The sequence below is a fragment of the Cetorhinus maximus genome, chromosome 6 (assembly GCF_964194155.1).
Source record: "Cetorhinus maximus chromosome 6, sCetMax3.hap1.1, whole genome shotgun sequence".
NCBI classification, from domain to species: Eukaryota; Metazoa; Chordata; class Chondrichthyes; order Lamniformes; family Cetorhinidae; genus Cetorhinus; species Cetorhinus maximus.
The window spans coordinates 99,945,697-99,957,770 of NC_135884.1; the positions used below are offsets into that span (position 1 = coordinate 99,945,697).

Consider the following 12,074-nt stretch of genomic DNA (forward strand, 5'->3'; position numbering starts at 1 on the left):
TTTTATTTGAAATAATGCATTTATTTTAAACATTACAGTTCTAAAATTGTGACTACAGAACAGTTTTCCCAAACTTTTGAACCATCATAAAAACACAACAAAAATAGTTACAAAAGTGTCATATACAAGACAGTAGTTTACCTGACAAGTGGATCGGTAAAAACAAATCTGGAAACAATGTTAAAAATAAGTGTAAATCAGTGCTAATGATTTAAGGATAAACCAATCCAGATAATTTCCAAAGTCTTTATTGAACATTTTTGAAACATTATCCAAAACAGGAAGTTCCCATATTAAAGGTAAAAAGTAAGCAAAATGTAAAATTACAACAAAATCATAAATGATGAAAAACATTATGCAATAAACAAACTTGCCAGCTTTGATTTTTTTTCTATTTTTTTCCAAACTAACATGATAGAAACAAACTATGTTCTGTGAAATTTCACAAAGTAACAGTCCAACACTAATTTGAAATATTCTGAAAAAATATTTTTGGATGTTCACTTAGCTTCTGACAGTTGTATTTAGCTCTGTAGCTCTGAAGTCAGAATTTCCAAATGAGAGGCTGTTTAGTGCCTCAAGGAATTCAACAGGGGCAAGGGAGAACATAAGCCTATTCTTCAACTGAGTTTATTTATGTTTGATGCATTTAAGAAAGCATGCAGGTCTCAATTTGTTGCATTCTGTGTTGGTTATTTAGCCTGAGCTGCTTCATCAATGTAACCATGAGAGGGGAAGAGATTTTTTTTCATATATACATGGGTTACTTTTAACCTGAGGAACATACATGTAGATATTCATACAAAATGGCCTTAACAGATTAGAGGAAAGTTGAAAAAAGAGCATGTTTGAAGCAGCTTATACATCAGGTTACTGCTCTAACCTGTGGCTCCAACCATAGTTTTCTTACCACAGATGAGAGGCACACAAGCCCTCGAGTTTGATTTTAAAAAAAGATTAATTAGTAACATATAGCTATGTGAATTGTATAATTATAACACAATCCTTACAGATCATGAAAATGCCATCAGCTATGGAGTACAGTTTAGCTCAGTGGAGTCACCAGTCCTTGAAGCATCATCATAAGTCTCCGAGCTCTTTTGCTCACACTACTGTGAGGTTCTGCCTGGTTGAACTGGTACAGTTTCTGTCTGACTTGATTCAATACAGAGCCCATGTGATCCCTAGCAACTGGGTCTGTGTGATCCAGATTCATGACTGCATCCTCCAGGTAACTGAAATGAAGTTGGAGGTTGGTTACTGTATGGTTAACACAACACAAAAATGATTATACCTTTTCATAATATTCTTCATAAACAGAAAATGCTGGGAAAAACTCAACAACAATCCGCAATTGAGAGAAAGAAAGAAAGAGCTTGTATTTATATATTGCTTTTCATATCCTTAGAATGTCCAAAATTGCTTCACAGCCAATTTGGAAGTGGAGACACTTCTGCAGAAAAACATGGCAGGTATCCTGCACACAGCAAGATCCCGTACACAGTGAATGAATGGATAACCAGATAATCTGTTTTTAGTGATATTGAGTGAGTCAAGATGTTGGGTAGAACAAGAGCTCTTTGCTCTTCTTCAAATAGTATCCGAGGAATTATGTCCACCTGAGCAGAGAGATGGTGCCTTAGCTTAACATCTTACCTGAAAGATGGTACCCTTGGCAATGCAGCACTTCACTTGGGTGCCAGCAAGTCCTGAAGTGGGTTACCACAATAGGTGGTGCCTTTCATTGAAGCATACAGCTCTGATGAAAGATCCCAATATTTTTATTCTATCACAGGATGTATGCATGAGATAAGATGCATCCAAGGATGCATGAGTAAGTGAGGGTGGAAACTGCAGAGGCACTTGCCAAAATTTTCCAATCATCCTTAGACTCAGGGGTGGTGCCAAAGAACTGGAGAATTGCAAATGTTACATCCTTGTTCAAAAAAAAGTGAAAAGATAAGTCCAGCAACTACAGGCCAGTCAGTTTCATCTCAATGGTGGGGAACCTTCTAGAAATTATAATTTGGGACAAAATTAATAGTCACTTGGGCAAAGATGGATTAAGGACAGTTAGCATGAATTTGTTAAGGGCAAATGGTATTGACTAACCTGCTCAAGTTTTTTGATGAGGTAACAAAGGCGGCGGATGAGGTTAATGCTGTTGATGTGGTGTATACGGATTTCCAAAACGTACTTTATAAAGTGCCGCACAACAGACTTGTGAGCAAAGTCAGAGCTCATGGAACAAAAGGGACAGTAGCAACGTAGATATGAAATTGGCTGAGTGACAGGAAACAGAGCAGTGGTTAACAGGTGCTTTTTGGACTAGAGGAAGGTTTGTAGTGGAGTTTCCCAGCAGTCGATATTAGGACCTCTGCTTTTCCTATTATATATATGTTAGTGACCTAAATCTTGGTGTACAGTGCACAATTTCAAAATTTGCAGACAATACAAAACTTTAAAATAAAGATAGTGTAGATGTAGAACTTCAAAAGGACATACACAGGTTGGTGCAATGGGCAGACAAGTAGCAGATGAAACATAATGCAGAACGATGTTAAAAAAGATGAAAGATTTGGTAGGAAGGACGTGGATAGACAATATCAAATATACAATTCTACAGGGGGTTCAGGGGCAGAGGGTCCTGATGCACATATGCATAAATCTTTGAAGGTGGAAGGACAGGTTGAGAGAGCAGTTAATGAAGCATACAGCACCATTCGCTAAATCAAAGGGGCATGGAGTGCAATAGCCAGGGAGTTATGTTAAACCTGTACAAAACACTGCTTCAGCCTCAACTGGAGTATTGCGTCCAGTTCTGGGCACCACACTTTAGGAAAGATGTGAAGGCATAAAGAGGGTGCAAAAAAGGTTAACGAGAATGGTTCCAGGAATAAGGAATTCCAGATAGGTAGGTAGATTAGAGAAGCTGGAGCTGTTCTCTCTAGGGAACTTTAAGGGGAGATTTGATAGAGGTATTCAAAATAATGAGGGGTCTGGACAGGGCAGGTAGGGATAAACTGTTCTCATTGGTAGAAAGATCGAGAATCAGAGGATAATGATTTAAGGTAACTGACAAAAGAAGCAACGGCGACATGAGGAAGAACTTTTTTACACAGTGAATGGTTAGGATCTGAAATGCACTGCTGAGAGTGTGGTGGAGGCAGGTTCAATTGAGGTATTCAAGAAGGAAATGCATTATTATATGTAAAGGAAAAATGTGCAGGGCAATGGGGAGAAAACATGGGTGTGGATCTAGGTGAACTGTTCCTTCAGACAGCCAGAACAGACACGACAAGCCAAATAGCCTCCTTCTGTGGTGTAGCCATTTGATGAGTCTATATACAAGGTAGGATGTCAATTAGCCCAGCATTTATTGCTCATCCTTAATTTCCCTCAAGAAGGCAGTAGTAAACCACCTTCTTGAATACAATTGAGTAGCTTGCTCAGTCATTTCAAAGGACAGTTAAGAGTGAACCACATTGCTGCGGGTCTAGAGTCACATATGCCAGACCGGGTAAGGACAGCAGATTTCCTTTCCGAAAGGACATTAGTGAACCAGATGGATTTTTAACAATCTGGTAGTTTCATGGCCACGATTACGAACACTAGTTTTTTTATTCCAGATTTAGCAAACTGAATTTAAATTCCGTAGTTGCAGTTGTGGCATGTGAACTCGTCTCTGGATCATTAGATAAGGCCTCTGGCTCATTAGTCTGGTAACATAACCCCACATTAGAAATATCAGCCCTTTCTTCTTTACCAAGTGCCAATTGACAGGCTGTGAACTCTCAGTTGCTTTTGTGTTTTTCAAATTTCCAGTAAGGGTGTTTTTCTTTTTATTGCTAATTGTCTTTATGTCGCACCTTACCTGAGTTTTAGTTCTGTGCGTGAATTGAGATCAGTGGAGAGCTGTTGAATAAGTGAAAGCAAAACCGGCTGGGTCAGAGGACAAGGATGCTGACCAAAGACCAGCTGAGAATCCACAGTTTCACATACATAAAGTACCAGGTTGAGGTCTGCCGCAGTCAAAGCCTGATGGATAGAAAATAATTAATGAAAGCAGCTAATAGCTCAATTTATTGCAAACTACTTTAACAAGTGTTTGTTGCTCAAGTCAATACTTTGTTACTATTAGCTTATGGCAGTTACTCAATAATCAGTGTACCACAAGAAAACTCAACAATTTTACTCAGTTATTTCTACAAATTAAATGACCTGTGATTCTGCAAAACTTATAAATTACACTTCATTATAGGGAGTTTTTAGCATTGCGCTCAATTATGATGCTCTACGCAATCAAAAAAGCCTGTCAACTCACTCAAATATGAAGAATGGTCATTTATCACGCCACCGGATGGCAGCCAACAATAAAAGGGAGGAAACATCCTGTACAAGGGGCCATTAAAAAAAGTACTGTGTTTTTCATAGGTGGTTAAAAGCACATCCACATTTCAAAAGGTGCAAAGCAAACGGATTAATGCAATGGGTTAAATGTCAATAAGCTCCAATTCCTCTTATACCACAGTAATATCAATATCACTGCAAATCATTCGAAGACAATTGGAATACTGACTTTTTTCCCCTGAAATGTATTTTAAGAACCTAGACACCCCCTTTTTTTCTCTGGAGCCTACTTTACAAATTCCAATGGATAATTTCAGTAAATATTTTTAAGGAGGATACATCAAAAACTATTTGGCATTTCAAAGCTGAAAGGAAAATTCAGCTCTCCAGGGATTGAAAAATGTATGAAAATATGTTCTGTGGCTATTAGCTGTATTCTGAGAACACCCAGAGAGTCCATTAAGCAATTAACCCTTTCCTTGAACTGGGATATTGTACAGTTCACATTTGTCAGTGTTCCTGCCATAAAGTGGAGCGCATTTCCACAGAATACTGCACTTTGAGTGGAATAGTGACAATTTTGACACACGGAACAGTTACTGTAAAGGCTTCATATCAAATCAGAAGCAACCCAAAAAAATCATTGATGGCAATATGTGTTTCGCCTGGAAATTTGAAGACAGGTAGATTCAACTGAACACAATACCCTCACCCCCAAATTAATCTGATTGTTCTCAATTTTGCATTTTCCCAACCATTAGCATCCCAACGTTGCTCTACTAATTTAATAAAAATAGCTTCCTGTTAACGACTGAAGAAAGGCAAATTTTAACACTGTGCTGATTTTCCAGCCTATGGAATCTTAACTACATGCAACTTTAATGCCTCGATCAGTAAAATGCAATACATCTTGTTGGTAGTAATATTACACTACTTCAAAAAGGCTTGGTATTTAAATTTAGGTCCTAAGAGGAAGTAGCATCCTGTTTACCAACTTAGCAAGAGAGCCAGTTACTGCCAAACAATTCTTTTTGTAATCTGCACTCATTACACAGGCACAATAATTCAGCAGCAATTAACCTTCCACCAGTAGGCTGCTGCACAGTAATAATTCTTTGCAACAGTTCTGCAGAAAAGCAGTTTAAGTAACATTGGATCATATTACCGTATTATTATTTTTGGCCAGCCTGTAATCACGTGAATTTGCATCACAGTTCCAAATTAGCTGCTTGGCAACAAAATATTTGGTAGGAGAAAAAGTACCCAAAACATCACAATTTTGTAATGTTTTCTAAGAGGAAATAAGTTTCCAAGATGTTTCCACTTGCAGGCAAGACAAGAACTAGGGGTCATTAATATAAGATAATCACTAATAAATCCAACTGGCAATTCAGGAGAAACTTCTTTACCTAGAGAGTGGTTAGAAAGTGGAGCTCACTACCACATGGAGTAGTTGAGATAAATAGCATAAATGTATTTACAGGGAAGGTGGATAAGTACACAAAGGAGAAAGAAATAGAAGGATATATCGATGATCAGATGAGGGGTAGAAAGAAGCTCCATGAACACCAGCAGGGGCCTGTTGGGCTGAATGGCCTGCTTCTGTGCTGTCATGCTTTGTAAATGTTGGATTTAGGCAATGGAAACATGGGCCTTCATTAGTATCAGTGTAAGAAATATAAGTGCAAGACCCAACATAATCAACAACTAGTTGTTTATGTATATATATATATATATATATATATATATATATAGTGCCTTTAACATAATAAAATGTCCCATAGAAGCATTAACAAAATTTGACACCAGGCCACATATGGAGATATGAGGGAAAATGACCAAAAGCTTGGTCAAAAAGATGGGTCTTAAGGAATGACTCAAGAAGAAGTCGAAAGGCAGAGATATTTAGGGAGGGAATTCCAGAGTTTTGAATATTGGCAGCTAAAGGCACAACCGGCAATGGTGCAACGATTAAAACGGGGATGCACAAAAGGCCAGAATTAGAGGAACACTGATAGCTCAGAGGGTTGTAGGGCTGAAGGACGTTACAAAGATAAGGATGGTGAGACCTTGAAGAGATTTTAAAAAACGGATGGGAATTTTTCATAACCAGGATCCAAAGTAGGTCAACCAACACAAGGGTGATGGTGAACAGGACTTGGTGAATGGTAGGACACAAACAGCAGAGTTTTGGATAACCACAAGTTCACAGAGGCCAACATTCCCCATCCAGTTTGGTGTGGAAATAGACATTATGTGTAGAACAACAGGTTGAATTGCTATTCTCATGCACAGGCATTTAAAAGGAATTGCTGCAGCATAAACATTACTGGGTCATTGTAGAGAGGTAAAGCAGCAAGGTATACGTGTTCTGATAAAGTGTTAAATGACCATTCACGTTCAGTTCCGTCTTTGAATTCACTTCATCAAAATACAGGAAGTCACTAGATACTATCCTTTTTGTGACATATTTTCTAACAGTCGCTTGAAAAGATAGAAGAGAATGTTTTGCATCTGGAAAATTAACTGCACTCAGCCACACAATGTAGGTGCAACAAAGTTGGGTTGCTTCAACTTTGATGTAAAAATGTCAATAGGTTTGTTATTTTAAATTATTAAATCAGATGACAATGCTTTGTGAAAGCCTACAAATTAATTTATGTAGCAAATACATTATAAAAAATAGCATTTAATCTTTTTGGCCTGAAGTTTCTTAGAAGAAACGAAAATGGAGAATGGCATTGAATTATTCATTTCTAGACCACCAGTGAATTAGCCTGAATGCAGTCTTTTACTGAACTTGGTCGTAGGCTTCACATTTCTGGATATTTCATGACTTCAGAAGACAGGCATGATGAGATGATATAAAGCATCATAAACATCAGTCACTGGGATGGATGTGTGATCAGTTTTAAAATTGTGCAACATCCTTCAGGACCAAAGATAATTCCAATAAAAAAACTACTGACATAGGAGTCTCAAGTTCCCTCTACCCATCACAATCAAAGAGGAGAAAATTCATCTCAATCAGAATTATGGTATTTGACCATCAAAACCTTTCAATAAACAAGTGAAGCCAAACGTTTTATAGAGCTTCTGTAACTGTAAACTTTACAAAAATGACTCTGAGGTGTAATTAAATCGATAAAACAGAATGGAGAAATGCATTCAGTACAGAGTAAAGGCTGCTACTGACAGAAAGAAGTGTGAATCAAAATCAGATCATATGGAATAGCTAAGAGCACCTAACCAAGATATCTCCATATGGCATGAAAACCTAGAGTGGTGCTAGAGATGCTGTATAGAGATTAAACCAGTAATAAATTTAGATCTTAGCATTTATGTGCAAGGAATAAAAGTACTTTATAAAATAAAGCACCAGCTATTAACTTAATTACTTCTCTTGAACTCACATTATTGGCCTTTATTTAACTTCCTATACATACCTGTTGAAAGGCTTGGTTAAGTTGTCCCTGTTGCAACAGCTGCAAGATGTGAGCCTGCTGGGATTGGAAATCCATGTGAGTTGTTGGAATGGGGGTCCCAGCAGCTGAACGCATGGCCTGCATAATACTGGAAGTAACAACAGCCTGTTGCTCCTTCATTGCTAGGCCAACTTCGCCTTTCACAATTCTCTGTACTTGAGTCAGAATCGATTCCTGTAAGCTGTTGCATATCATACATGAGTTTGACTAACAATTATCTGTGAAACCCTACATTTGTAAACAGCTCTTCAATCACAAAATGCTATGCACACACAAGCACACTGTCCCTATACAGTACTTATTTTGCACTCGGCATGTTACATGATGCATTTCATTCAATCTGCAGTTAAGATATCCCATATAAACTCCTCAGTTTTTATCTGATGCTTTTCAATTGATCTTAAAATGATATACTGAAAAACAATTAAAAGAATTGGCACATTACAATTAAACATTTTCAAATCCTCTCACAATACATTGGTTGCGGTAATTCTTGCAGAAGTTCCACCTCAGTTATATCCCATGGTGACTTTATCCAGGAAACCTCTTCCAGCAGAAAGCTGCAGCAGCTAACTCAGCAAAGAAAAAGGCTGCATAACAGGCACAGAGAAAGCAAGCTAGCCCACCTGAGGGCATCTAAATTAGTAGACTGGGAATTAATTGTGATCCAAGGAAATGTGGCACAGGCTGTTTAGGTTTAGAACATGTAGGTTGGAGAGGCATTTTGCTCAGTTATTATGAACTGTTCTGAGGGTTTTGTAAGATTATTGTAATTCTTTTATCATCTCTGATCCATGTAGGTTTTGCACTGTAATACCATTGCAGGTCCAATGTGCTAGCAAAATAGTTGTAAATCACTGAGTGCAAAACCTCCCGAAGGAATACTTCTTTAAACCGCCTTGTGCTCTTGAAAAGTATGTGACATGCAACTTGTCAAAGTTGAATGCAGTCTGGAATTTGAGTAATATGGGTTTTTTTCTCAATTTAAAATGCTCAGGAAAAAAAAAAATCACAGGATTATCTTCTGCCAAATCTCATCTGTGGCAATTTAGGAGATTAAATAAATCAGTCCACGATAGTGTGAACTGTACCCAGTGTGTTAGAATAGGGGCAATGGGTCAAATAGATTTTTATTCCATACTTTCTTTACATAATAAAATCTAAACACCCACAGCATTATTTTTAAACCACCTAGACGAATATACATGCAACTCAGTCAAATATAATGATCATAGTCAGGCCACAATTCTCATACTGTACATTACTAACAAATTGTTTTCAGGAAAATTGTCTTGCATGGGAATTGGTATCTTCAATAAAGCAAATTCATGGTAAAGCTGCAAATAAGGCATCAATCGAATTAACGTATACTGCACCATAAGTCAATACCTGTACTGTCCAATGGTAGTAACTGCTTTCACTCAATTTTCTAATAATTTTTAGAAAACTGACTCCACCACAAATATTACAAATAGTAAGAAATTCAAAGGCTGAAAATCTGAATCAAAAAACCGAAAAAGTTTAAAATCCACAGGACAACCAGCATTCATGAAATGGTGTCAGCTGTGGTTGTTGGTGGCATTCACACTTGAGTCAGATGGTTGTGGGTTCAATTCTCACTCCAGGGATCTAAACACAAATATCTAGGCTGACAATTCAATGCAGTACTGAGAGAGTACTGCACTGTCAGCCATGTCATCATTCAGATGGGGACGTTAAAACGAGGCCCTGTCTGCCCTCTTAGGTAGATGTAAAATATGTAATTTTGAAGAAGAGCAGGGGAGTTATCCCTGATGCCCGGGATAAGATTAATCCTTCAATCAACATCACAACAGATCATCAGCTCATTATCACCTTTGTGTTTGTGGGAGTTTGCTGTGCACAAATTGGCAGCTGCAGTACAACAACGACTATACTTCTAAAGTGCTTCATTGGCTGAAAGGTGCTTTGGGATGCCCTGAGGTGGTGAAGGGTGCTTCATAAATGCAAATCTTTATTTCTTATAAAGAGAAAGAAAATCACAACATTCCCAGTGCAATCTTTTTGTGAAGCGTTGCATTATTTCCAGAAATTTTGCGTTTTATTCTATTGCATGCCTTTCGAATTCTGTTATGTAAAAAGAGACATTATCTGCCTCGATGAGAGGAAAGCACCTCAGACTTTCACTGGCATATTTCCACACCTTTTCTTGGGTGCAGTTTCCAATTTGTAAACAACTGTAAGCAGCACATTTCTGCTCAACAGTGTCTAGATAAAAGATCATTTTAGCAAGAAATATGCCACTTGCTTCCACAGAGAGAAAAACAGCTAGCATAGTTTCTGTTAGCTGAATAATTCACACCCTTCTACTTTCTAAATTGTCTGTCTATCCTATTTGTAGGTCCACGTTATGCCCGTGGCGTCCAATTTTCAGCCCTACATAGAAACACAAGACATTGTTCTGCACCTCCAAATAAAAGGAGGAAAAGACACAAGTGTGGACCCATCTCCTTTATACAGAATGACATATTGGCATACAAGTGCAGAACACCAAGACAAGCCTGAATAGAATTAAAATCCTACTCTCTTTGCAATAATGTATTTTAAGGAATTTTTGTGAATTACTCCATTATCAAAATAAGAATTAACACTGAAACGTGCAAAACTTTCCCACTTCAGACACCCAGTTCTAGGTTTGCAACTTGCCACCCGGACAAAAAAACTGACATTATTGATTGACCACCCATTATAGAAGCTGCTCAATTTTAATTTCCATTGAAATTATCGGGCATAGCAACCAACAATTTATATAGCACCTTTAATGTGATAAATATCCCAAGGGACCTCACAGGAGCATAATTAAACAAAATATGGCACCAAGCCACATAAAGAGATATTAGGTTAGATGATCAAAAGCTTCAGAGGTAGGCCTTAAAGGAGGAAAGCCAGCTAAAGAGGTGGACAGAACAGAATGCCAGAGGTTAGGGCCTAGACAGCTGAAAGCTTGGCCAGCAAAGGTGGAGTGACTGAAATTGGGGATGCATAACAGGCCAGAATTAGATAAGCACAGATTTCTCAGAGGGTTGTGGGTTCTTAAGTTTTCTGCATGTAAGATGTGGGAAAGCAGCCAGGAGTGCATTGAGGTAACAAGGGGATAAATCAGGATTTCAGCAGGTGAGCTGAGACATGGTCATATATCATGGAGTGGAAGTGGGCAGCCTTAGTGATGGTGCAAATTAATGACCGGAAGCTCAACTCAGGGTCAATTATGGCACCAAGGCTGTGAACAGACTAGTTTACTCTTGCACTGTTGCTAGGGGGAGGGATGGAGCTGGTGGCTAGGAAATAGTTTGGAGCAGGGACCAAAAACAATGATTTCAATCTTCCCAATATTTAGCTGGAAGAAATTTTTCACCCAGTACTGGATGTTGGATAAGCAGTTTAGCATGGGGTCAAAGTGCAAAATAAAGCTAAGATGACTAACAAGGTTAAAAAGACAAGTCTAAAGACATTGTATCTTAATGCGTGGAGCATTCGCAATAAGGTAGGTGAATTAACATTACAAATAGATATAAATGGTTATGATATTGGTGCAATTACGGAGACATGGTTGCAGGATGACCAAGGATGGGAACTGAACAACCAGGGTTATTTAATATTTAGAAGGGCACGCTAATAGGGAAAGGGAGTGTGGTAGCACTTTTAGTAAAGGAGGAAATCAATGTAATAGCAAGGAAGGATATTGACTCGGAAAATCAATGTGGAATCTGTTTGGGTGAAGATAAGAAATACCAAGGGGCAGAAAACATTGGTGGGGGTTGTCTATAGGCCAAACAGAAACGGAGATGTCAGGGAAATTAGAGATGCATGCAATAAGGGTACAAGTGTAATCATGGGTGACTTTGATTGACATATAGACTGGACAAACCAAACTAGCAACAATACTGTGGAGGAGGATTTCCTGGAGTGTGTACATGACGGTTTTTCAGACCAATACGTTGAGGAACCAACTAGAGAGCAGGATATCCTAGACTGGGTATTGTGCAATGAAAAAGGATTAATTAACAATCTTGTTGTGCTTGGGAAGAGCGGCCATAAATTGATAGAATTGTTCATTAAGTTAGGAGTGAAGAAGCTGAATCCGAAACTAGGGTCCTGAATCCAAACAAAGGGAACTACGAGGGTATGAGGTGCGAGTTGGCAATGATGGATTGGAGAACCTTACTAAAAGGGTTGACGGTGGATAGGCAATGGCTAATA

The 12,074-nt window shown here is 38.3% G+C and overlaps 1 protein-coding gene across 1 annotated transcript in view; it reads right to left on the reverse strand.

Annotated features, from left to right (window-relative positions):
* The window catches only part of edc4 (enhancer of mRNA decapping 4), a 99,797-nt gene continuing 87,723 nt past the window's right edge, over window positions 1-12,074 (reverse strand). Inside the window, exons 27-29 of the mRNA XM_078544168.1 lie at window positions 7,797-8,016; window positions 3,875-4,038; window positions 1-1,235 (exon numbers count right to left, since the gene is read on the reverse strand). Coding sequence (XP_078400294.1) covers window positions 1,046-1,235; window positions 3,875-4,038; window positions 7,797-8,016 — 574 coding nt within the window. The 3' untranslated portion in view covers window positions 1-1,045. The remainder of the gene's footprint in view (window positions 1,236-3,874; window positions 4,039-7,796; window positions 8,017-12,074) is intronic.